General features: G+C 36.2%; 1 protein-coding gene across 3 annotated transcripts in view; it reads right to left on the minus strand.

Annotated features, from left to right (window-relative positions):
* PDE4D (phosphodiesterase 4D) overlaps positions 1-27,167 on the minus strand; it is a 1,055,987-nt gene that overhangs the window by 879,611 nt on the left and 149,209 nt on the right. For all 3 annotated transcript variants that reach the window (XM_076008347.1, XM_076008354.1, XM_076008355.1), the window contains exon 2: positions 20,842-21,071. In XM_076008347.1, the coding sequence (XP_075864462.1) occupies positions 20,842-21,071 (230 nt within the window). The remainder of the gene's footprint in view (positions 1-20,841; positions 21,072-27,167) is intronic.

Here is a 27,167-nt window from a genome sequence, read left to right on the forward strand (position 1 = left end):
ATGCTCTAAGTGCCTACCTCAGCATCTGGCATGTTGTAGGCTCTTAATGCAGCCATTTAACAAATATTTGTTAGCACTTACTGCATCCCAGACTCTGGTCTAGGTGCTGGAGATACATCAGTTAACACAACAGAAATATTGTAACTTTGTAGTGAGTTGAACTGTGGCCCCAAGAAGATAAGTCCATCCTGAATAAGAATGTAAACTTCTTTGCAAAAAGGGTCTTTGCAGATGTAATTAAGGTAAGGATCTTGAGATATATTTAGGTGAGCCCTAAATAAAATAATCTACACCTTCTTTAAGAATGTCCTTTTAAGAGACAGAAAAGGAGAAGACCCAGAAACACAGAGAGCAAAAGGCCACATGAAAACATAGGCAGAGATTGGATTTATGAACCCCAAAGTAAGGAATGCCAAGAGTCATCAGCAGTCACTGGAAACTATGAAGAGAGGCAGGGAGCCAATTATCCTTCAGAACCTCCAGAGGGACCCAACCGGACCCATATCTTTTTTTTTTTTAGTATTTATTTATTTATTGACCTTCAGGCCTCCAGAACTCTGACAGAACACCTTTCTCTTGTCCTAAGCCATCCAGTTTGTGGCAATTTGTACGGCAGCCCTGGGAAATGAACATGCCTTTCTTTGTGGAGTTTAAATTCTAGTGTGAAACCACTAGAATTATTTATTTAAACCATAAATAAAACAAATAAGTAAAATATATAGTGTGATAGATGGTACCAAGTGCTATGGAGATAAATATAGTAGGAAAGAAGCACAACGAAAGAAACAATATGGGTTGTAATGGGTGTGTACATATGTGTTAGGGGGAGGTGTTGGAGAGAAAGGGGAGGAGCATAGGTAGGTTATGGGGAAGGCAATGCAATTCACACTGCAGGGCTCTCTGCTCACATCAGCACCTTTCAAGGCTCTGAGGTGGGACCCTGACAACATATTTATCTAGACTATGCTTTGGCAAAATTTGCAAAAGTAAAATAAAAACTATTCAAGTATCAAGAAGTGAATTAGAAAGATGTTTTGAATGTTTCAATAAGATAAGTGAGGGATGGGCATGGTGGCTCACGCCTGTAATTCTAGCACTCTGAGAGGCCCCAGGTGGGAGAATCACTTAAGGTCAGGAGTTTGAGACCAGCCAGATCAACAGTGAGCTCTGGAGTGACCCTATCTCTTCTAAAAAATAGAAAAAATTAGCCAGGTGTGGTGGTGAACACTTATAGATAGTCCCAGATCCTTAGAAGCCTGAGGCAGGAGGATCACTTGAGCCCAGGGTTTGCTATGAGCTAGGTTGATGCCACGGCACTCTAGCCCAGTCAACAGAGCGAGTCTCTGTCTCAAAATAAATAAATAAGACAAGTAGAACTTACTGATTCCTGATTTGAACATATGTGGAAGCTACTTTTTTAATCCTCAATTTTTTTTATTAAAGAACTAAGAAACAAATAAAGGACTAAGAGGAAATTTCAAATACCACTATTGGAATATAAAAATTGCAATAAAAGCAAGTGATTAAATCAGTAGAAATTATTCAGATATCAAGCAGAAAATTATAATAATTTTTGTCAAATCATCTCAAAAGTAGCAATTCATTAAGAGGAAGAAATAGATTTCAAATAAATATAATGAATTGGCTCTTGGATTGCTTGACAAGTGAATTAATGAAGAGAATTGAATCAAATTAGCACATTGAAAAAAGTTTTAATTTTTGTTTCTGGATTTGACATAAAATGCTGACATTGATGAATATGATATAGAACTCATGTTATGACACTTCAGTGAGGACCTCAATGGCAAACTGTTTAAAGAATAAAAGAGTATGCAAGATTAGTCACCACACATACACATAAAAACCTACCAAATATTCTGAAATCTTACAGCTCCTATATGAAAAACAATATGAAAGATTTCTCAAAACTTGATAATAGCCTTACCAATTTATATGACATTACCAAAATTTTCTATTTTTTTAAGACCACATCGAACATATGAACAAAAATTTCTAAACTATTAATAATTTTTTTTTAAAAAATCAGCCTTCCTAGGGAAAAGTTTAAATTATCTTCCTAATCTCTCCATAGAACATATTACAATTTCAGTGTCATTTAAAGAAACAATCAGAGAATATAAAGCCAAAATGTGGTAGAAACAGTATTATAGTATTAGTTTGGGCAGTTAATAATATGACTTGTAATATTTTGTGATATATGGGATATATGTCAAATTAAATTTCTAACTTGTAGTGATTTCTCTTATCCTGTTAAATATTCACTATGGACTTGGTTCATATTCTGTTAGTAAGTGGTATTTTTGCTCTTAAAGACAATGCCATAACTGAATCAGCTTCAGGCCCAAGTTTCAGCCACCATCTCTCCACAAACCTGCACCTGCTCTGTAAAGCACAACAGAAGATGAGAGAAGAATATGAATGTAACCAGCCTCTGGCAAGCCCAAGAAGTTGAGGTGGTATTGAAAGGGACTGAATCAAAATTAATTTTCCCAATGAGAGGTCAAAAGCACCTAGGAATAGGAGAGAGAGGGGCTTGGCTCATGAGGTTGCTAAAGCACATTTCCTCCCTACCCTCCTCTTGTTAATTAGCAAATGGTCCATGGAGGATCTTTCTATATTCCTCTCTGGACCCAAAGGTATGCTCTCATTTTCCATCTTGCCCAAAAATCTCAGAGGGTTGGGAATCAGATTTAATTTTCCTTTTCTTCAATAACATTCTAATTCTGCCAAAACTTCATTCGGTGGACTTGAAGATTTTGACCAAAACTATTCTTCAGGTTTGAAGCATGCCTGAATAACCATTCTCTCCTCACATCTGTTTGCACTTGCCCACGCACATAACACTCATACTCCCAGCTCTGCTCTCCTGGCAGTCTACATAAGGGGAAATTTTACTAGAACACAATGGCATGAAGCCACACCAAAATCAGGAAAACAACAGAACACAGAAACAGGCTGGTTTCCAAAGCACAGACTCTGTATCCTAATTTAACCTTAAAATGAAAAGACAAGTCTCCCCCAAGTGTAGCAAGTTCTATTGTGAAAATGCATACCTAAAATTTTTATTTGGCATTTTATGTTGATCTTTCCATTACTACAGTAGTTAGATAAAGTTTTTACCTGATTTAATGTGGGCTCTTATTAAAAAATATTAGGTGAGAAACCAAACCTGTTCAGAGTGAGATAACATTGTTCCATGCATTAGGTTTGCAGCTTGTAAACACCTCCAAGATACCAAATCTCCTAGACTGACTAATTAGGCTGAACTCGTGAGGCCAGCTCTTATTCTTTTATTTCCATAATCATTTCTTAACTCCATCTAATAGTAATCCCTTTGATAGGCTCTGCAAGGCCATAATTTTTTATAAGCAGAAATATCTAGCAATATGTAGCATGGAAGCACATTGCAGGCTACTTGCATCTGCAAGATGTAGAAAGCGGTTTATTCACAAAGTCTGTGTTCTACACACATTGAGGAGAGATACAGAAATAAAAATACACTTCGAAAGAGAAACTTCAAAAGGGGAAAGACCTACATGATGGGCCTAGAACCTGACAACTGAGGTGTCCACTGCCCCATGACAATCAACAATCTGCCTGTCAAGTTCTGACCCAGTCTTCTCTTAGGATTTTGACCTCTACTTTGGACTCATTATGAGAATGAAAAGTTCATCACAAAAGTAAAATTAACCAATATAATTTTAGGATTTTTTAAAAATCAGAAGTAATCAGTATTTAGCCTCAGCCAGACTTATGTGATGGAGAGTATAGCTTGCACACCGTAGAATTGTTCTTGCTCTGCCTCTCCACTCCCAGCCGGCTGTGAAGTCTCCTCTTCACCAAGGCTCAGCTTCCCCACTCAGTGTTCTAAACCGGGATCTCAACCCTGTATCCTGAGTGCCCACATCCAGAATAGAGAAGGCTCCCTTCTCTATTCACTGTTTACATAGGCAATCCCTTCTACACACAAGTATAAGTGAGGTAAGTCTATTCTACCTCCAACTATTTCTCAAAATCTGACCATTTCTCTTCTACCCACCACCTCTCCTCTAGACTGTGATGCCATCATTCCCACCTGAATTACAGCAATGGCTTTCTGAGTAGTCTCTCTGTGACAACTCCTGTCTCACTCTCCCACCTAATCTCTAACAGTACACACAGTGATCTTTTTTAAAAGGCAAATCTGATTTTACCCCATTATTCACTGATTTCTCATTGCTATATCCTTAGTCTGCATGTCCTACCTCTCCAGCCTACTCTGGCTCCATGCTACTGCTCACTTGATAGTTCTGTTATACTTTGTTATACTTTTCTTCTTCTAAATCCTTGATTATACCATGCTTCATTTTGCCTCAGGGCCTTTGCACATGCTAAGAAATATTAAAGCATTTGAAAAAGAACAATAATTTTCAACCACCACAACTACTCACCTACCTCTGTGCCCATATACTTTACTTTCTCTTATATTATTATGTATAAATGTCCTTGCTATGATGCAAAAGTTAGTGCCTCCTCTTGTATGCTAGATCAATTCCGTTTTGTCTACTCAAAGATGTTGTCCCAGCAATTTCCAGAAACATCAATTTTTCCCTCTTTACTACATAAGTCTCTTCAGCATGCAAACAAGCTCTAACTTTTAAAAAAAATCTTGGCTTCATATCATCCTTCAGTTATGCCCATTGCTTCTCTTTCCTCTATAGAGAAACTCTAGCAGCATGGCAAGCAGCACGGCTAGCTCCCTCATGTTCTCTAAACCTTTATTCAAAGTCACATTCTCAGTGAGATTGTCCCTGGTCACTCTAAAACTCCAGCCTCTCCAGATATATGATATACCTTCTCTGCTCCTCCCTACTCATGCAAAATGCAAGATCCCTGAGAGCTGGGACATCTGTCTACATTGTATACTATTTTGCTCCTGTGTCTATCTCCATGAGAGACGGACACCTCTTTTTGCTCACTGCTGTATCTTGAGTGCCTGTCATCATCCTTGTCAGAGAGAGGGCACTCAGTCACTCTGGTGAAAGAAGAGATGACTACATGAGCACTGCAAAAGCTTCATCTCTCCTTGGCCCCCTCCCTGCCATAGGAAGCAGGTCTTTTAATACTTTAAAAACTTAAATATCCTGATAAGTTGTCCACTCAGTCACTTCTCACTGAAGTTACTAAGTCTAAATAAAGGGTTGGCAAACTTCTTCTGTAAAGGGCCAGGTACTAAACATTTTTGACCTTGCAGGCCAAATGATCTTCATCTCAACGACTCTACTCTGCAGTAGTAGTGCATGCTCCAAGAAAATGTCATTTATAAAACAGGTGGCAGGCAGCATTTGGACTGCCAGCTATACTGTGACAACCCTTGGTCTAAGTTTTTCTGGATCTTAACTTATTTTCTAAACAGGAGCACATGTAAACAACAATGACAACAAAATGGTACAAGTCTTTCCCATCCAGATATCCAGGTTCAATCCTATCCATTGCCTCACAGGCTCTTTGGTCCTTCCCAAGTGAATATCTCATCTATTACCCCCACTTTCCACTCAATCTCCAGTTCGCTACTAGTTTACAACTTAAACTTATTTCACAAAGGCAATTAGAGCCAACTTTAAAGATAAAGAGCAGTAAAAGAAAGTTTCTCATTTGAAGACTTAATATGATTTTTACCCATAATATGTGTCAAATCCCAATATACATCATTATCTCATAATACCTCCAAGGAAAGTAGATTAGAACTTTTCTTCTTCTGGAGCATTATTAGAAAGATAAACTCCAGGAGCAAACAAAAACAAAAACAAAAACCATGTAGATCCTTACAATTCCTCTTCAGAGACATTTACTAAAACCCATATTTTTAAATTTTGTAGATGATATATTTCTCTCTCAGGTACATAGGCCTATGTCATGCAAAGCAATCTTTGTTTGCTTATGCTTACAAAATGCTGCCAGGGGAATAATTTAAATGCAAATTAGAAGCTATCCAAAGACAACTATATTTTATTGTTGTGATATGAGGCTAATGGAAGTAGTCAGTCATTTTCCAGGATAAAAATGTCCTTTAAATAAAAGAAATGGTACAGATGTTTCAACTGATGCCAATTTTATTTTTCGCAAATGTCATCTGATTTTGTTTTTCTCATCAATTAAAAGACTCTAATAGGGCATCATACAAAGTCAATTTTCTAAAAATAATAGTGTTCAAATTGTTAAAATAATAATCTGTGGCAGTTTAATAACAGATCTTAGCGTTATGTGACAACACATATTATTTTGAATGGGCAAAGGTTTTAGTTAATGGTGCTAATTTATAACAATGAAATCCAACTGACTTTAGGTGACCATTGTTAAGGCAAATTTTCACCAAGTTTAAGCTATTCCTAGGAGAAAGTGTATTTGTTAAAGGCATATTAACTTTTTCAGACCAATAAATCAGAGACCATTTAGCCCTGAAGATGTAATATCCTAATCAATAATTAAACTCCAGATGTGGGGGGCAGTTTATGCAAAGTTGATCTGGACTTTTCTCAGGGCCTCAAACACCCCAGTAATCCCAGTCATCCATTCTGTTTCATACCAGGTAAGGGTTACTTGGGTATAACAATATTCAGCTTATGTCACCCTCAGCTAATTATTGATGTCAGCAGGGTCTTCTTTAGAAAGAGAGGGGTAACCTCAAGCAGAAATTAGAAAATGTTCAGGTATTCTATAAAGAAGATTAGAATAAAACAAAAGCTTTCCTCTGTCATTAGAAGTTGTGGAAATTTGGACAGAATAGAAAATTATAGTGAAACTTAGATGTGACATTCTGGCATATCTAGGTTAAGATCAAGGACTTTCAGATCTTGGTTAATATTTTGGTTCTCTGGACATTGGGGAAATTATTTAACTTCTCCAAGCTTCAGTTTTCTCCTCCGTGAAATGAAAAAAATAATGGTACCTACCCTAGGATTGTCCTGAGTCTCAAAGACAATAATACATAGCTAGTGTTCAACATAAGGTCTGACACATTCTTCAACTTTAATATCAAGAGTTTGAGATAGGAGATAAAAGACAAAGGAGAAAGAATACTGTGTTCATGGCGGGTTGAGGGGATGGAAGCCAAACAAACAAACAAAAAACAACAAGAAAAAATATAAGCACCATGTTGTAATATGTAATTTCTTCAATATTGCTATTACAATGCCAGAAACTGTTTCCAAACTATTCCAATTGAATTTTTTTGTTAAACCAATCAGATTTTTCTAAGCTATAAGAAATATTACTGCATATGCATATACAATTAATATTCTGAAGAATTTAAGTATCCATCAATTATCCATCCATTTCTCTTCACAATTTCACCATTAACACTGGAACAAGCCACTAAGTTATTTGAAATGATTCACATTTCACAAAGAATAGCCCTCTTAGATCCTTTCTATTTTACAAGAAAAGACTCCCTGAAGAATAGGTGTTATATTAGGAGGAAAGATGGGAGAAGAAAACAAATTCTGAAACACAGAATTATAATAGAGGTTAAAAAGAATACCTTGCGGTTAGAAAGAGGGTGCCCCAAGAAAAAAGGAGTCCACACAAGGGTTTTTGAGAATGTTGCACTAACCTGCCTGTGTCCTCTCTTCTGGGACTTGACTCTGCTGATAAGGTTTGAGGAATGATCTGTCTCTGACACTTAAGTACTTCACACATGTGTGTATTCATGCAAGTGCATACACATCACAATAAAAAGAAAGAACTTCTAAAGGAAGATGCCTGTAACAAAAGTATTTAATATAATGGACAGATTTTCATCTTTTTCTTTATGATTGTCCTCAAAATGTTTCTACCAGGAACAACTCTGATAAATTTAGCACTAGGTGTAAGGAAGAGTTAGACAAAGAGGTGTTGCAAGATTCAAAGAGAAACTTTTTTCAGAGGACTAACAGCAATCAAAGTTAATTTTCCTTTAGGACCAACTTCTTTTAAGATATATACAGAGAGATATTCTCTCTCCTTGAAGAGAGAGAAACATAAATATCAGCTGGCGTTAGGGAGGGAGAAAGAGAGAGAAAGAGAAAAAGAGAAATTAAAACAAAATAGTACTTATAGAGGAAGAATATTCTCTAGAGGGAAAAGACATGCAGTTTGTAATTTTATGTACTTAATTAATTGAAGTGCAAACCACTCTCATTAGGAGTCCATTTTAAGCCTACCAGCTTGAACAGTCAAAAGGGAATAATTACAATGAAGCCCTGTCCTTGTCTCTTTACTGAGAGCTTTACAAACTTTGCCAGGGATATCTCAAGAGACTCTTCTCTTTGCTACCCTCCTTTTTGTTACCCTTTTATGTCAAAAAGAAAGCATTAAAATAAAAAATTTTCCCTTTGGTTTCTAACTTTCACCACTGATATTACCATTAAAAAGTTCTAGAAAAGTCAGAGCACTTCCTGTCCTTTGGTTTCTAGATTAATAAAGGGCTGTATATGTCAGGGTTCTGGGTTGCCGACAAAAGAAATCAATACTGATTAGCATAAGGAGAAAAAGGAATTCATCAGAAAAACGTAGCCTAGAACTCAGAATGGATAGGAAGCTTGATGAACCAGACTTGAGCAGGATCCAGGGAAGAAAATAAGCAGCCAGGAGGTTGGATCAGTCTGCTGAACCCTGCAGCTCACCAGCTGGGCACAAACCACTCCTGGTCACACTGTCAGCAGCCACAAGTGCCACGCCACTGGCCTTTGCACTCAATAGTGGCACATGCCATACTGTAGGTCTGAGCTGCCCAGGGTTCAAAGACCTGGCTGGGAACATCAGATTGGCCACACTGAAGTTACAGACCCCTCATTCTAATTGTTACTTCAGGGAACACCTGTCCCCTGCAGCTTCTCTAGTAGAAGGCTGGGTCCTCTCTCCTACCTATCCTGAGATTCCTCCAAAACAGAAAAGTGTCAAGATACTAAGCAGCAAAACCAGTTGTTTATGCCAGGACTTTATCTCCCTTGAGTTCTCATCCCTCTGACTAGTCTAAGGGCTGTGTGTCACCTATATTCCCAAGCAACAGAGGTGACAATATCACTTTTAAACATTAAGAGAAAGAGGGGGAATAGCACCTGCCTTCTTGGCCAAATGAGCATCAAACTCAGGCTCATTCACAAAGAACGTAAGAACTGAAACCAAAATGCTTTCCTGTCCCAGTGCCAAAGAGTTTTGAGTCAAAGCTTAAGTGCCTGCTTTAATGCTGCACAATCTGGAGACTAGGCAAAGATAACATAGGTACTTGCTCCAGGAAATGCTGGCTTCTGGAAAAACTGGCTTTAAACCAACTGAACCAGCTTACTTATCAAGACTAACAGTTTGCTCATCAAGGCTCAAAGAGCTTCGCTTCACTTCAAGACCCCACTAATCCAAAACTGCTAGGTCTTAAATTCTGCTTGATCCTCACCATTTTTCTACCTAGCAAGATCAGTCCCCCAAACCTGTCTCTAAAACCCCATAAATATCCTTTCTTTACTTCCCTTTCCTGATATACCACTGAGTTTAAAGGTGTTTTTCTCCCTTATTTCAGTGAAACGAATACATAGTTCTTCTTGATCAATAGGTTCTGCTAGTAATCTTTTTTAGGGAGTCAGTTGCCAACAGAGGAATGGTTACAGAAAATTATCTGGAAAATTCTGAAAGGTCCAAGTATCCCCTCTCCCCTATAGTTGTCAAAAATTCCTGTTCGATTGCATTTAAGAAACAAAAGATCATACATTTTATTTTTGTCTGTCATAATATATTTCCAGAACCTCAAATAGTGTCTGTTATGTAGTAAGATTCAATAGATGAATCTGGATGAATAAAACTGCAAATAAATAATGAATGCAATTTTAATGTAATTCTATTGATGGCCAAACACATATTTTCATTAATAGAAATTAAGATGAGAGAAAAAAATAACCATAATTCAGTTATTCCAAAAAATCAAATTATTTCACATTGCTTTCCAGTTCTTAACCATATGCCAGTTATATTAATATATTTTGCAGTGCTGTAACCTTAACCTGGATATACTTGTATAATTTGCTTTTCTCCCAAAGAGGTTCTAGATACTTCCCTGTTGCCATGTAGTTATCATAATGATCATCTTAATGGCTGTATAATGATCCATGAAGTGAGTTTTCACTATCATTCATTCACTATTTTGCCAACTACAAAGGAAATTTTGACAGAGAAGTTTTATAGAAACATTTAATAAACATAAAGTTATTAGCCCTCACTTCATTTCTTTTCAGTGGATACTGGACAGAACCTACGAGAAGCTATAAACCAAAATGAAAAGATGTGGGTTCTTGTCTGTATTTGTTGCAGTAACCCTCTGATAATCAATTGACCTTCACATTTCTTCTTAAGACAAATGAAGCCCTCTCTGCTTGGGGCTCTGCGGTATATAATTAATACCCTTCACTAAGGCATCGTGAACACGTGATACACTCTACAGTTGCCAAATCCTAGTCACAATTACTATTTCAGAGGGAGTGAATTAAAACAAACAATGAAGTGACCCTGACAAGGTCACAGAAGAGAACATAATTTTTAAAAAAGTGTTTGCATAAGTATTGTATCAAGGTTCTGAGTCCCAAGTCTCAACCATACAATTCTATGAAATAGTCTTAAGTAAAAATTAGCATGATTACAGGTTGCTGTAAGTTAAAGTCTGCAAATAATATGTTACGTCCAAGTTAAGGACAAAACCAAATGCATGTACCTTTCTGTTGCTTCACTGAGGTCACAATAGTAACCCAATTTATTAAAGCATGTTTGCCACAAATACGATTTGTCTATGTGGAATTAAATTTCACTATTTATTTTACTGATAAAATTGGCAGCATGATGAATTGGAATAATGCTTGAATCCCAGAAATAATACTTGGGAATATTTAAAAAAGCAGTAGTGTTTAATTCAATGATCTTTTCTAAGAAAAGAAATTCTCAAAAAAAAACCCCAAAAACCTCAAATGCTAATTCAAAATACTTAAATTGTGATTATAACCAGCAAAATAAAGAGTTTGATATAAAAATTATTTAAAATAATACTTTGATTGAAAATTTTACTATACATTTTAAAAAAAAAAAACAAACAACAGATCCTTCTCCATATTCCATGGCCTTAATAAACCTAGGAAACAACTGAGCAATTTGGAAGATGCAAAAGTCTCCAAACACCAGAAACTGCTGCTGTTCCAATAGATCCTGAACGTATAAAAACCCAAGAATGCCATTGTGGACCTACTTATTTGGACTAGGACAACTTTCACGGCCTTTCCAAAAGACTTCCCAGCTGTGCTCAACTTCTTCCTTCCTGAAAGAAATACCTGGCAGTCAGTGGGCAGCTGGAGCAATTCTTGAAAATGTTTTGGAATTCATCATTACAATCATATCTCAGAGAACTACCTGAGATAGAACTTCTCCCTCTCCTCTATGTTCTTTCAGTTTTCACCCTAATGCTGTGCCGTGATTTCTCTCTCCCGTCTACACTGTCACTCTTGTTCCTACCAAATTATTCAATTAGGTCATCTGGAACCCTTTTTGCCAAGGAGAACAGACTTCCCTTCATCCTCAGTGTTGCCACCGAAGAGTTGTCTTGCATCTCCTGACTTCTTTCTAACCTGGCTCTTCACTGAGGATGCCACTTTTTTGCGGTGCCTTCAGGTGAGGTTTCTCTGGTTCCCAACTCTCTCTCTCCGGGTCCTGAGATGGGCGAGGTGCTCTGCTGGTTATTCACATTGACTTGCTGATTATTACTCCCACCACCTTTGAAGCCTCTCCTTTGACATCTGTGCCAATCAAATCCACTTCCTCATCGTTGGCTTCTGACAGTCTACCTGGTCACCATGTCTCATTCACTGACATCACCTTGAGTCCTGCTCTACCCTGGATGACTTCGATGTCGATGTGGAAGAGTCACCTCATGCTCAAATTTCTTAATTCCTCAAGTATTTCTTTACAACAGCAGTCACCCTGTCCCCTGGCATCCTTCTACATCTTGAACATAAATTACCTCTAGCATTTATGTCTTAAGGTTCAAACTTCCTGCCCTCCAAATATAATCTCCTATCTTTTCAGCTTGCTCAGTTATTCTAATTTCACCTGTTTGATATAACAGAAATCACTAGAGACTTTAAATACTTTCTATATCAATCAATATCTTCTTATATTCGCTCATTTCCATATTCAGCTTAGTTGCCACAATTCATCACTTTTTTCACTCTTTTGCAAATGCTCGCAAATCCTGGTCCTATTTTCCTTATGTTGCACCTACTTGCCAATTTTGGATTAATCTGTTTGCTTTCTCAGTGCTTATATCTTGGCTGCTTAGCACTACTAGAAAATATTACAAAACCTGGCATATTCATTATATGAAAAGTTAACAGAAACTTTTATCAACTGTACTTTCAATTGCCCTACTGGTCTAACCATGCTGTGACAATTTTTAGTTATCTGGATACAGTCTCTCTGTTTATTCTTGTCTCTGGACTTTGGTCCTGCTGTTCTCTCTGCCTGGTACCATCTTCTTTTGGTCTCTTCTTAGGTGTCAGTTCCTCACACACCTAGGTTAGTTTGCTCCCTATGATATCTCATATTACTCCATATGTCCCCAGTCATAGTTGTACATTTTATGTAACAAATAAGATTGCAGTTGCCTGTTTTTTTATGTGCCCTCTTTGATTGACTACTCTGTGAAGGAAGTGGCTATGTTTGTCTTATTAAGCCTACTGTCATCAGTATATAGCTTAGTATATAGCAAACCAGAGACACTATTAGTGGGATGAATATAAAGTGAATATATTATTATATGATTAATATATGATTGAAGGGATAAATATACCTACCAGTATCCCTTGCATATATTCTTTTGTTTTTAACTCAACTTTGTAATATGAGTATAAATACAGGTATTTTTGTTTTATTGTGATTTGCTTTATTGCACTTTGCTTTATTACACCTCACAGATATCATGTTTTTTACAAATTGAAGGTTTCTGGCAATCATGCATCCAGCAAGTCTATTGGTGTCACTTTTTCCAATAGCATGTGCTCACTTTGTTCCTCTATGTCACATTTTGGTAATTCTCATAGTGTTTTAAACTGTTTCATTTTTATGAATTGGCTTGTTTATATTGACCAATCTTGGCTGCTTAATCACAAGCATCCTCAGTATTTTATCCAATTGGTTGCAGTAGACATCTGCTATAATCAACTTACCAGGTTTCATGAAGCTGTAGTGGATAATACCAGGGCTGGACCACCAAACAGACACCATTAGCTTTTTTTGATGAATATTCAGTTTTGGACTGTGTTTTGGCACTTTATCTTTATCCAACTATTGTGCCAAACACTTGCGATTGTCAGAAAAAATCCATTTTTCATCACACATAACAACATGGTGTAGAAATGGTTCGCCTTTATGTCTTGACAGCAAAGAAAGGCAAGCTGCAAGATGATTTCTCTTCTGACGCTCGTCTAACTTATGTGGTACCCCTCTATCCAGTTCTTTACCTTGCTGGTTTGTTTCAAATGGTCCAATATTGTTGGAATAATAACGTCATATCTTTCTGCTAATTCACATATAGGTTGAGATGGATTCATCTCCACTATACTTTCAGCTCATCATTATCCATCTTGGTCTCAGGTTGCCCTTGTGGCTCATTTTCAAGATTAAGATCACCAGAATGGAACTTCTCAAACCATCAACATACTGTGTATTCATTAGCCTCATCCTTCCCAAACACTTTGTTGGTATTTCTAGCTGTCTGCACTGCATTGGTTCCACAATGGAACTCATATTCAAAAATTAATTTTTGACTTATCCATGGTTTCACAAAAATTGTTCTAAAAAAATTTTGAAAGGTAATCACAAGCCAAATCATGAGTTTGAAAGACTGAGGATGGACCTTCACAATAAAAATAAAACAAGAAGTGTCAAAGTGAAACATCAAAGATATCGACTGTCTAACTTAGGAGCTAAGGAAATCAGACATTTCATGCTTAATAACCTAATACTGTAAGATCTTTAGAGATTCTACTATGTATAAGGAAGAAGTTAGTGATTTTTCATTGTTTGTTTTCTGTTAGATTCAAGAATTGCTACTGATTTGGAAATAGGCTATTTATCGAGATATATCATAAAATGTTCTATCACTCTCAAAGTCTAATTTTAATATTGAAAATCACCAATTTTAAAGCAAAAATAAGGCTATTTAATCGATTTAATTAAATAAGAGAGATGCTTTAGAAATAAAAGGCTTGTGATGCCTTATAGGCATCTTCAGAAGTTTAGACAAACACTATGCCCACAAATTGCATTTAAATAAGTCAAAGACAAAAGAATCCAGTTTCTTTTACTTAGCATACATCTTCAAGATTTTTGAAAGCATTGCTTCCCAATTTCATTTTAGTGATTATTTTTAGAACCACATCTAGCTCAAGAATACTGTATTTCTAAAAAAATCTTCACAATCACAATTATATGTCCTATTTTCAGTTTCTGAAAGCTTTGCCTAGTAGGTTACAGATCTTCCAAACATATCCAATATGGAGGTACAGGCTTCATGGGCGCACTATGGAATACAGCACTCCAGCTTCATAATCCTTATTTCTAAAATATTTCAAATAAGAAATGCCCAGTGTTAATATTTTCTAAAGTTTAAAATGCCTAATTTGAAAGATCAGATGTGCCTGTTTTAACAGGCTTCTGTTTTTCTTACTTTTATTTTCTGTCTGGATTTTGATTCAGTAACAAAATGCTGAAAATACCCTTTTTTGTTGTTGTTCAGTCTACAGTACCATTTGTACTCCAGAAAACTAGATGATGAATGGCTGATCAAAGAATCCAATGCCTAACTGGCACCTGGGACTATTCCTTCTGTGAATGGCACACAACTCAAAAGAAAAAAAAAAAAAAAAGATTTCTGGAAGATCTTTGTATAATGAATCGTTATATGACTAAAACACTTCTTCCCTCTGTTAGGTAGTTAATTTTATCCCCCCAAATGACCATTTCTTCCTTTAAATTATTTTCATTTTCTTTCTTTCTTTCTTTCTTTTTTAATAGGACATAGTGATACAAATGTACACAGTGTACTTCTCCAGACAGGTAATAGGATGCTAGTGATGAGAAAGTGTTTCTAATATTCTCCACCCACCCATATCCCTGAATATACATCTCTCCAGAGGTGTGTCATCATATCATAGGGGGACAACTTGCTCCTTGGCTCTTATTTTATTATAGCAAATGCAGCTGTGAAACACAACTAGAGAGATTTAGTGCTACCTCCTTTATGCCTCCTCTGTTCCCACTACTTCCTACCAGTGTGCTAAACCCTCCTTAGAGTATCTGGGAGTAGTACATGGGCCACCTGGGGAACATAAGCCGGGGCTCGAGGTGTGGCTAAAAAGTTTCTAATTCCTCTTACGGATAGTGAGTAGGGGATATTTAGAAGTCAGCAAGTTTGTAAGAGAAGCAAAGCAGAAGGAAGGACCTTCATTCTCATTGTAGACATCATTGAACACTGCCTGAAAGCAGGACATGTCTGTGGACAGATGCCAAAAGTGAGATAGAGACTTCTTAACACAAAGGTGACAAGTCCGTAATAACTGTAAGCTTATCAGTCTGGAACAAATTTCTGGTTGATTCTAAAACCTGCTACAACATCCATCTCTACCCCAAGAGTTATTAGTAGAGGATCTCTGATGTCAATACCAGTTAGGAAACATACATCAACATCAATGAACACAATCCATTACAATATTTTCCCAATATAAGTGTAGTGGTTGTTGTTTTATATTGAGTATTTACAACATGCTCCAAACAATGCTAAGTATTTTATCTTTATAACAAACCCATGAGGTAGGTGACAATTATTCCTACTTTTGCCCCTGTAAAACTAGAAACTTAGAGTGGCTAAGAAAATTTCCAAGGTGATATAGTTAGGAAGTGGTGAGGCAGGCCTCAAATTCAGACCACCTGCGCCCACTCTTCGCCGCTTACTACCCTGCTTTCAGCCACCACAGATGTGCTGTCATTTCATTCTCAGCTTTTCCTTCTCTGCCCCCTTAGTGCCTAGAAGTCCTGTCTACCACCATCTAGCGTTTGAGGGATCAACTGTCCTTTTCTCCATATAAAATTGCCCTGCAGGTTAAGTGTCGTTATTGTTACCCACTTTCCCCTTATCAAGCAGGTCTGCTTCTTGCTTTGTGTTTACTTCTCTACTGTACACACTTCACCCATTTTTTTTGTTGTTTTTTCCCATTTATCTGGCCACACCCCTTTTTCTTTTCTCCTACCTAATTCCATTGCTTCATTATTTCTCTTATCTTCATTTTCCACTAACAATTTTCCCTTGACAAACACACAAAGACACACACTTTAGGGGTTCTTACAGTTACCACCACATTAAAAGTAAACAGAAAGTACAAACTACTGTCTGGGAGAAAATATTCACTTTATAATACATACATACATATATATATATATATACACACACACACACACACACACACACACACAAAACACTCATGTCTAGAATATATAAAGAACCCCTAAAACACAATACATAAAAGAAAAACTGGATAAATATCTAAATGGGCATAACACAAAGAAGATTTCCAAATGTTCATTAAACATATTAAAATACAAATAATATCACTACTCATCAGGGAAATGTAAATTAAAATCACAGTAAGATACCACTACACATTCACCAGAATGTCTGAAATGAAAATACCGAGTGTTGGTGAGGATGTACAACAACCATAACTTCCACACAATGCTGGTGAGAGGGTGAAAGAGTACACTGCTGTGGAAAATTGTTGGGCAGTAATGAAAATAAACATCTGCCTGCTTAAGACTCAGAAATGCTACTCCAAAGAATATGTCCAAGAGAAATGAGTGTATATTTCCACAAAAAGACTGGTATAAGAATGTGCACAGTAGCTTTACTTGTAATAGCCCCAAACTAGAATAACCCAAGTGTTTATTTATAAAAGAGTATATATAAATTATGGTATATTCATATAATGGAATACTGCACTACAATAAAAAGAACTAAATGCTGAGATATACACCAACATAGATAAATATCAAAAACATTTTGAGTGACACAAACCAGACAAAAAGATTACATACTACATAATGCCATTTGCATGAAGTCCAAGAAGAATCAAAACTGTTAGTGAGAGGTCAAGAAATATGGTGGTGATTACATGGGTGTATATAAATATTAAAAATCATCAAGTTGTATACTTAAGGTTTGCATATTTTACTGCATGCAAATTATACCTTAATAAAAAGGTTTTATATGATGAAATGGATAGAAAATTATTTAAGAGGGAACTATGGAAAGCTATGACATTCAAAATTACTTCTTTGCCAAGTTTATAATATTTCAAGCCATTAATAGTTGTCCCTTTTACTTCAGCGAGGGCCAATAAACATCATGAAGCCTGAGTGATCCTACCCTATATAGGAAACTAGCTGGTGAATGAGTTCAAGGCTCTTGGCATCCCGGGTCTTAACAATTCTGTTTTGTATTCATTTAAAGTTTCACATACAACCTAACAACTTAGGCATACTCACAGGGAATTGTTAAGGAGTACCCAGTTGAACACATTTACTTTGCTTGGGGAAAGACATGGGAAGTGTTAACAGCAAAAAGATCCCTTGAACTCAGTCTCTTGACCCAGGTACTTCCTGAGGAAGCTAAATAGCTGTCATCCAGAAAATTTGGTTTTACAGGCCAAGATCTTTTTGGAAACTAATTACTCTCAGGGCCATATCGTGACTCTCTAAAAGGATGAAACAGGTCTCCAGACCCACTGCCTGATACTTGACAGAGCAAGTATCTGGTGTTCTGATAACACCAGAAGAAAGAGCAAAAAGCCATGATGTTATAAGAGAATGGAAATAAATCCAAAGGGCATGAAAAGTCTCCATCAGCATCAAAGACTTGCAATTGCTAAGGTCTCAGAATAGGTTGGCAGTAGCACCTGAGGGCGTACTAACCTTTAATTAAATAGGGAACTGTAGACAACCTAGCTAAAATCATCTAAATTTCTCATTAGCCCTTTCTGACAGCTGTGAAGGAATCTGGGTTTCTTGGTTAACTGAAATGGGTACAGAATGTAACCACTAACTTTACCTTCTATTTCTCCTCCAAAAGATTAGACATTCCAGAAAATTATACTCCTGAATTTTCTATTTTTCAATATTCAATATTCAAAATTATATTTGCTTCCTAAGGTAATAAGAATGCCTGTAATACATCCTTAGTCATCGTTTCTTATTGATTGGCCATGCTCATCCCTTGTTTCTTAGCTGCATTTTTGGTAGAAAAAAGTCACACTTGTTTCATCTCTCAAAAAAAAATGAATTATCTTCCTTCATAATATTGAGTAAATTTATAAATAGCAAACACAATATTGCTTATACAATATTCCCTTGTTATACTCAGGGAATTGGTTCCAGGACCCTCCATGTATACAAAAGTCTGCACATACACAAGGCCCACAGTGGGCTAAGCAGAACCTGTCAGCCTACAGGAAAAGTCAGCCCCTCCCCACGTGCAACTTTTGCTCCCTTAAATACTGTATTTTTGATCCATGTTTGGCTAAAAACAATCCTCATATAAGTGGACCTGCACAGTTCAAACCTGTGCTGTTAGAGGGTCAACTGCACTTAATTCTTAGATTTCTGTTTTGGAAAAGAAACAAATTTTAAACCAACTTCTATGATACAGACAATTCTGAACCTTGAAGTTCCTTGGCACTTGAAGACTGTTTTTAGGAACACATTCAAATTCAATTAAATAAGCTTAGTTTTTACCTGAGATTTTTAATTAAACACATTGTACAACTACACCAAGACATATTAAATATTCTGCATCATTTTCTTTTAAGGTCATGTGGTATAACACCAGCTTGGAATGAGAAATCTTGTTTACCTACCAAATTTTCAGATACCAAAGTTAATCGATTATAGTAAGGTCCAGAATTAGTATATTTTAATTTTAATTATAATCTCTTCTTCCTCAAATGTGAAGAAAGGAAGATTATGATTCTAAGATGAACTTAGTATACAGAAAAGAGTTAATCAGGCCTGTGTCTATTAAATTTAGAACAGTCTATTTGAAAGGCTGGCCCTTAGATAGCATCTGAGGACTTGGATTTCAGAAGGTATCCCACCATCCCTTAAATGGTCAGAGTGGCTCAAGGTGCCGAAAACTGTTTCTGCAAACAATGTGGTGTATGCTTAAAACCTACTTTCCTTCTAGAAGTCTGGAATTTGAGTACACCCTAGGAAGAGGACACTTAAGTAACCAGCCCTCAATAAAAGCGCTAGGGCACTGAGTCTTTAATAGGCTTCCCTAGTAGAAAGCATCCCTGGTAAACACATTTCACACATGTTGTCACAACTCATTACTGGAGGAATTAAATCCATCCTGTCTTAGTCCACTTGCAGAGGTGACTCTCGGAAGCTTGTGTCTGGTTTTCTCTAGATTTCGCCCCATGTGTCTTTCCCTTTGCTGATTTTGTTTTGAATCCTTTTGCTATAATAAATCATAGCTATGAATATTACTATTTGCTGAGTTCTTGGAACTCTCCCAGCAAACTAGTAAACCTAGGAATGGTCTTGAGAACCAGAGACACACCTGTTATCTGTGAATTCTGCCCTCTACACAGATGAACAGCAGCAATGTTGATCCCAAAGAGAGGGGAAATAGTTTTAGGGGGTCAACATTTTTTTAAGAAATGTACAGGTCAAGTTGTCCTACTAAATTCCCACCTGCCTCAGTGAGTTTGATCAACATATACACATTCTTCTTTTGTAGGCAAACACATGGCTTAACAACAACAACAACAACAAATACATATTTCGTCTTCTCTTTGCTTCAAGGTAAGCATTTGTTGTCTTCCTATTTACCTAGTAGTAATTTCATTGTGCCTTTTAATAACACAGGTCCCTTGGACTGGTTGGGAACAATTCAAATGGCTAAATTAATATCTTAGAGTTAAGTTACTAAACAAATTTTCTCTGAGCACAACTTTCCTAACAACTTTTAGCAAAATCCAAAAGGTACTTTCCCTAGAGACACCGTTTACTTGACAGAGAATGAGGAAGAATCACATTTGTAGCATAGTGTTTTGTTCTTGTAGCCATAGCAAATGCTCAAGAGTCTGTCTGTGTATGAGCCACTGGCGTTACCCTCTTTCCTTTCTATCCAAGCCGCTTAACAGTGCATCTGGCCATGATGGGACACAGTTGTGGTTGATTCTTTTATAAGTACTAATGCAAAATAAAATCACCTTATCCTGGGAGCTTAAACAGTATTCTGGTAAGCAACACCCCAAAGTGTCAAAGGCCAAATTACTAGGCTCATGAATATAATTGCATATTTATTTGGATTCTAATTACAATACAATCTACCCTTGATTCTAAATTCATTGTGCATCAATGAACATTGGCTTTTGTTTCCAGGTATGTATCCCAACATGGTAATTTGTCCATTAGTTCTCATTTGTTAAAAATTTTTTTATTAAATCACATCTGGCTGATATTAATTTGCCAAGTACAATTGTCCTCATTAGCATTCATCAACACATTTTCAACTTTTCCTATCCAAACGATTTGACTAAAATGTCTTCTCCTGCAGAGATAGAGATGTTACCTAAGAAAAAAACCATCCTTTTTTTGACTCTAGAAACCCCATTATCTTCCCACTCAAATCAAGCAATGAGCCACAAAAACTGAAAAGGTCACAGATAACAATCACCATCTAAAAACATAAAATGGGGAATGACACCCGAAGACACTCACCCACTGGAGTCTGCAGAAGTGATAGCAATCAGAGGCAGGATCTTCAGGGGGAGGCTGGTCGGTCTTTGAATGTTCTCTGATTCACTTTTCAGGTCAGCTTGTTCCAACTGTCTGAAGGCAAGAGGGGGAAGCTGAATATTTCGGCACGAAAGTCTCCGTACAAGGTAGGGTTCCATTCCTCGGAAAGGGTCTTCCTCTTCATTACTGGAGTGTAGTGTTTCCTCAGAGGCCTAAGGCAAAAGTTCAAGAAAGTACATGTAATCAACAAGAGTCCCAGTATTTATCATTTCATAATGGCTTTATACTTTTCTGCTAAAGAAATTAAGTAAAATTTATACATGGAAAATGCTAACCAGGAAGCAACAACAGTAGCAGAATAATATCTTGTGAAAAGACGAGAACTCATAACCAACATCTAAATTTATTTTTAAAATAGTAAATTCATTCACAAGATATGGCTTGGTTATAACAGTTAACTAACATCTTCAGTAATTTTAGAATCTACAAGTTTTGTGCATAAATTCTATAAAATCAAGGATAAATTGGGGTGTTTTCTTTTTTATTTTCTATGAAATGGATTGCAAAAAATTCATTTTAATGTATATCATGGCATATGCACGTGTCAGGCTATATATACAGTTATGTGTTGTGTAACAACAACACATAACACATAACGCATTTCTCCAGGATCCATCCTGAGAAATGTGCCATTAGGCGATTTCATCATGCAAATATCATAGAGTGTACTTAGGTAAACCTAGATGGTATAGCCTACTACATAACTACTCTGCATGCTATTGGACTACTGCTCCTAGACTACAAACCTGTACAGCAAATTACTGTTCTGCATACTGTAGGCAATCATAACACAATAGCATATATTTGTATATCTAAACATAGAAAATGTACAGTAAAAAATACAGTATTATAATCAATGGGACCACTGTAGTGTGTATGGTCCATAGTTGACTGGAATGTCATTATGCAGTGCATGACTATATATCTGTATAGGGTTTTTCCCTTCACATACATGCCTATGAAAAGAGAGGAATAAAATGAATCCAATTTTTTCTTGACACTTAATACCATATTTATAATATATGTTTTCATATGTCACATGTTACTCAGATATTCTCTTGGAAATTTTTATAAGACTCTATGAGGTGGATTAAAAAAATACATGAAAAGAGTACCAAGTAAAATTATATTTACATCACAGCTGGATTTTGCAAATTTGATCCATGTTGTCCACATGCAAAGGCAAACCAATTATAGAACAAAGTAGAAAATTTAATATTTTGATTCTAGTTGAGAAAAATATACTATTACATGAGCAATAATTATTGCCAAGAAGCTGGATAGCCTACTGTGGTAACATTTATTATATCCATATACTCAGAATTATAGTACCACTAAATGTTATAACATGCTTCAATAAAGTGCTGGGTTTTTGAATCCTTGTGTTGCCACTTCATTCTTCACTGTGTTCCTAGTGTTACTTAACCTCTCTAAGGCTTCTGTCTCTTCATTATAAAAATGGGACTAATATTAACATATTAAATGAGACCATACATGTGATGTTCATAGCTCATTACCTGCAATGTAATAAGCAATCATAAATGATAATTTCCTTCTCTTCTGAGTTTTATGGGTAAAGAAACTAGCCCAGTGAGCAAAGGCACATTTCCTCAAATTAGCTTGTTGGTTATAAGTTAAAACTGCATAGACTTAGGAGCACCTAGACCTAGTTTAGAATCTTTTTTGTACTCCTTTTTGTACTACTAGCTTTGGTCAAATAACTTTGGCTCACTGAGGTTGTTTCTGCATCTGAAAATTGATGTAATAATGTTTACCTTTCAGGATCATTGTCTGGACCCAATATGAAGTATCTGGAGCACCAATATCTGGCACAAAGTTCGCACTCAACCAAATGGCAACTATTATTATAATCTAGGCTAGTTCTCTTTTTCTTTCCATAGCACTATGCTGCCTTTGAAGCTCATTCTCCATATTGGTTTCCAAATTGAAAGTTTGTCTCTTCCTGATTTATATCTTGAGAAATGTGAAAGGATGTACACTGGTGGACTCTAGTGAACCTTGGGTTGTATTGTCTAATTTTATGGACAAACAGGAAAATAGAAGGGCACCTCAAAAGTAAATAAGAGGTCAAAGCTTAAAACACAGCTTATTTATTTCAAATCTAGATCTGAAGATCTAGATTCCAAGAATTTATGCTTTGAGGAATATACTTACTTTATAAAACAGCATCAGTAATAAAAAAATGTCTAATATTTATTGAATCCTTATGATGTGGTGCTATGTTTTACATATAACACCTCATTTATTTTTTACTAAAATCCTATGAGTTACCTTCTTTTACTTTTCTCATTTCATCCATTAAGAAAAAAAAAACAACAGAGACCTATAAAATAGCATGCTTTGGCCATATAGCTACATGGCTGGTAGGATGACAAACCATTTTAGTTTGCCTGACACTTTTTGATTTTTAGCACTAGAAGTCCTGTGTTTGGGGAAACCTCACAGTCTCAAGCAAACCAGGATGGTTGATCACCCTACAAGTCAGGATCCAAACCCAAATCTCTTTTAAGTTAAAGCTGGAGCTAATAACCACTAGGTTGTATTGCCTTAACAAGTATAGTTTGTGGCAGGGTGCACAGTACTAGAAAAGAATAGAACACACACTAATTGACCATAATTCAATATACCTCATGCTTTCATTTTTTTAAAAAAATTAACAAAACTGAGATCATATCAGCCCTACATAAACATTAGAAGTTAATAATAATCTTTGATTAAATAAGGTCATAGAAATTCTAGGCCCTACATTGCCACTAATTACTTATGTTGTCTTATAAAGTCACTTAACCTTGTTGGGCTTTAGTCTCCTTAGGCATTAAAATCAAGAGGTTATACAAAATAAACCTTAAGACCACTTTCAGTTCTGAAATACTCTGATTTTTAACAACCTATGGCAAAGCAATGTTTCTGTGAGATAGCAAATATATTAAAAAAGAGAAGACATACACACAATGTAACAGTCTTAGCTTTTACATTGGGAAAGTGAGTCTCTGTATACTTACGAAGTTCATCTAAGGACAGAACTGCAAAATTAACCCACACTCTTGGATTGCTAATAGCTTAAAAGTAAGTTACTAACTTATGTGTGTATATTCTTTTCTTCAGGATGAACATAGAAAAGAAGAACAAAGGATGAATTTAGCAAAGCTTTAGTAGGAATGAATGTAGCTGGCCAAAGTTAACATCTTTTTGTAAGTGTTTAGCTGCCCACTCTGGGTGTTAGCATTGCAATTGCAAATATGCTTTATATAACCCAGATTATCTGATGAATGGCTTAATGTTTGTGACATTTTCTTTTTGATAAAACCGCCTGAAGAGCTAACTTCTTTTGAAAGAACTGCCTCTATTAAAAATAAAGTTTATGTTCATGCTCATATATTGTCGGTTTAAACCTAAACTTTCTATAATTATTTCTATCTTCATAATAAAAGCAATAAAGCAGATGTCTGTATCACAACATTTTCCATTTGAAAACATTATAAGTGGCTTTTTCACATACCAGATTAATGTGCATCAATTATGCTTCAGAAATAAATAGAAAAACTTGGCCGGCTGCAGGGGCTCACGCTTGTAATCCTAGCACTCTGGGATGCCGAGGTGGGCGGATTGTTCAAGGTCAGGAGTTCGAAACCAGTCTGAGCAAGAGTAAACCCCATCTCTACTAAAAATAGAAAAAAACTAATTGGCCAACTAAAATATATAGAAAAAATTACCCAGGCATGGTGGTGCATGCCTGTAGTCCCAGCTACTCGGCAGGCTGAGGCAGGAGGATTGTTTGAGTCTAGGAGTTTGAGGTTGCTGTGAGCTAGGTTGACGCCACGGCACTCTAGCCAAAGCAACAAAGTGAGACTCTGTCTAAAGAAAAAAATAAATAAATAGCAAAACTTTCTCAGATAGAAGGTTAGTGCCTTTATTTTGGAAAGAAATTTAAAACTAACTATCAGAACAATATGTATCTTATGTTATTGCTAGAAAATGGCATATTTACAAGGAGATAAAGGAGAAGATAGTATTTCTAATGTCTCCAAGCCATTATTTCTCAAGATGTGATGCTCAGACCCTCTACATAAGAATCACAGAGGGTGCTTGCTAAAATTCAGACTCCCAGGTCCTATCCTAGATCTGCCTAACCAGAATCTCTATTAGAGCTTGAGAGTCTGAATAAGTGCCCAGTATGATTATTGTACATAGTGAAGCTTAAGAACTAATGGTCTTGGCATTTTAGACAAAGTCTAATAAGACTGTTTGGCAAAAATCCAGCCACAAAGATGTTCGCTGAAGCTCATTTATAATAACAAATAATTGGATATAATCTAATTGATGTACTGAGGGATTGGCTTAATAAATTTTGATACATCATATGATGAAATACTATGAGGCTGTTAAAATAATACAGAAGAATATGTGATTATGTTCATGATATAATGTTCAGTGGGATGAACGGATTATAGAGTGATCTCATTTTTATAAAACAATAACATCAAAAAAGCCACATATATTCATAGAAAAATTTGGGGAGGATATATCCCAATTCTCTAAAATGGCTCTCCCTGGTTGGTGATATCGGTAATGATTCTGTTTTTACCTCTTTATTAATTATTAGCTTCTACATTTTCTATAATAAAAATGTCTTAGTTTTGAATAAAAAGTATAATAAACATCATCATCATAAAATAAAACAACATTCACCTTACTATTGAATGGACTTAGAAATAGTTCTTATTCAGCTTCAAGATATGCAATATCAAAAGAAAAGAAATGCTAAAATATTTGAATGAAATTACATATAGTAATGTAAAATTATCCTTAATAATTAACCAACTTATAGTTGACATATAAATAACTTTAATGTCATGCTTTTCACTGTTACGACAAACACTTCTCTGAAAGAGAGGTTACTTTTACCTAAAGTAAACAGTTTCATAGTAATTGAAACTTAGAATGAATGAGCATTAAATTTATTTTCAATATTATTATTATCATTTTCCTTTTTGTTTCCTTTAGCTCCTATTCAAGGTATTTAATTAATTCTTTTGTTTTATTTTTCTACCAATGTAGATAGCAAATCACTTAATGGTCTTTTTTTTTTTTTTAATTTTTTTTTTTTTATTTTGGTATATTATGGGGGTACAGATTTTAAGGTTTCAATAAATGCCCATTTCCCCCCCTCCCCCCAAAAGTCTGAGTCTCCATCATGACCATCCCCCAGATGGTGCACATCTCACTCACTATGTATGTATATACCCGCCCCCCTCCCCCCTCCCACCTGCCCAATACCCTATTACTGTAGCACCTATGTGTCTACTTAGGTGCTACTCAGTTAATACCAGTTTGCTGGAGAATATATCTGGTGCTTGTTTTTCCATTCTTGGGATACTTCACTTAGTAGTATGGGTTCCAGCTCTAACCAGGAAAATATAAGGTGTGCTATATCACCATTGTTTCTTGAAGCTGAATAGTACTCCATGGTGTACATATACCACATTTTATTAATCCATTCTTTGATTGATGGGCACTTGGGCTGTGTCCACAGCCTTGCAATTATGAATTGTGCTGCTATAAACATTCGAGTGCAGCTGTCTTTTTGGTAGAGTGTCACTGGATCATTTGGGTAGATGCCCAGCAATGGGATTGCTGGATCAAATGGTAGATTCACTTGTATCGCTTTAAGGTATCTCCATATTGCTTTCCACAGAGGTTGAACTAGTTTGCAGTCCCACCAGCAGTGTAGGAGTGTTCCTCTCTCTCCGCAACCATGCCAGCATTTATTGTTTGGAGATTTTTTGATAAAGGCCATTCTCACTGGGGTTAAGTGATATCTCATTGTGGTTTTGATTTGCATTTCCCTGATGATTAGAGATGTTGAGCATTTCTTCATATGTTTGTTGGCCATTCTTCTGTCTTCTTTAGAAAAATTTCTGTTCAAGTCCTTTGCCCACTTTTTAATGGGGTTATTTGATTTTTTCTTCCTAATTTTCATGAGTTCTAAGTATATTCTAGTTATCAGTCCCTTATCGGATGCATAGGATGCAAAAATTTTCTCCCATTCTGTAGGTTGTCTGTTTACTTTCATGACTATTTCTTTGGCTGTGCAGAAGCTTTGTAGTTTGATCATGTCCCATTTATTTATTTTTGTTGCTGCTGTGATTGCCTTTGGGGACTTCTTCATAAACTCTTTGCCCAGGCCGATGTCTAGGAGAGTGTTTCCAACTTTTTCCTCTAGAGTT

The sequence above is a fragment of the Microcebus murinus genome, chromosome 11 (genome assembly GCF_040939455.1).
Source record: "Microcebus murinus isolate Inina chromosome 11, M.murinus_Inina_mat1.0, whole genome shotgun sequence".
NCBI lineage: Eukaryota > Metazoa > Chordata > Mammalia > Primates > Cheirogaleidae > Microcebus > Microcebus murinus.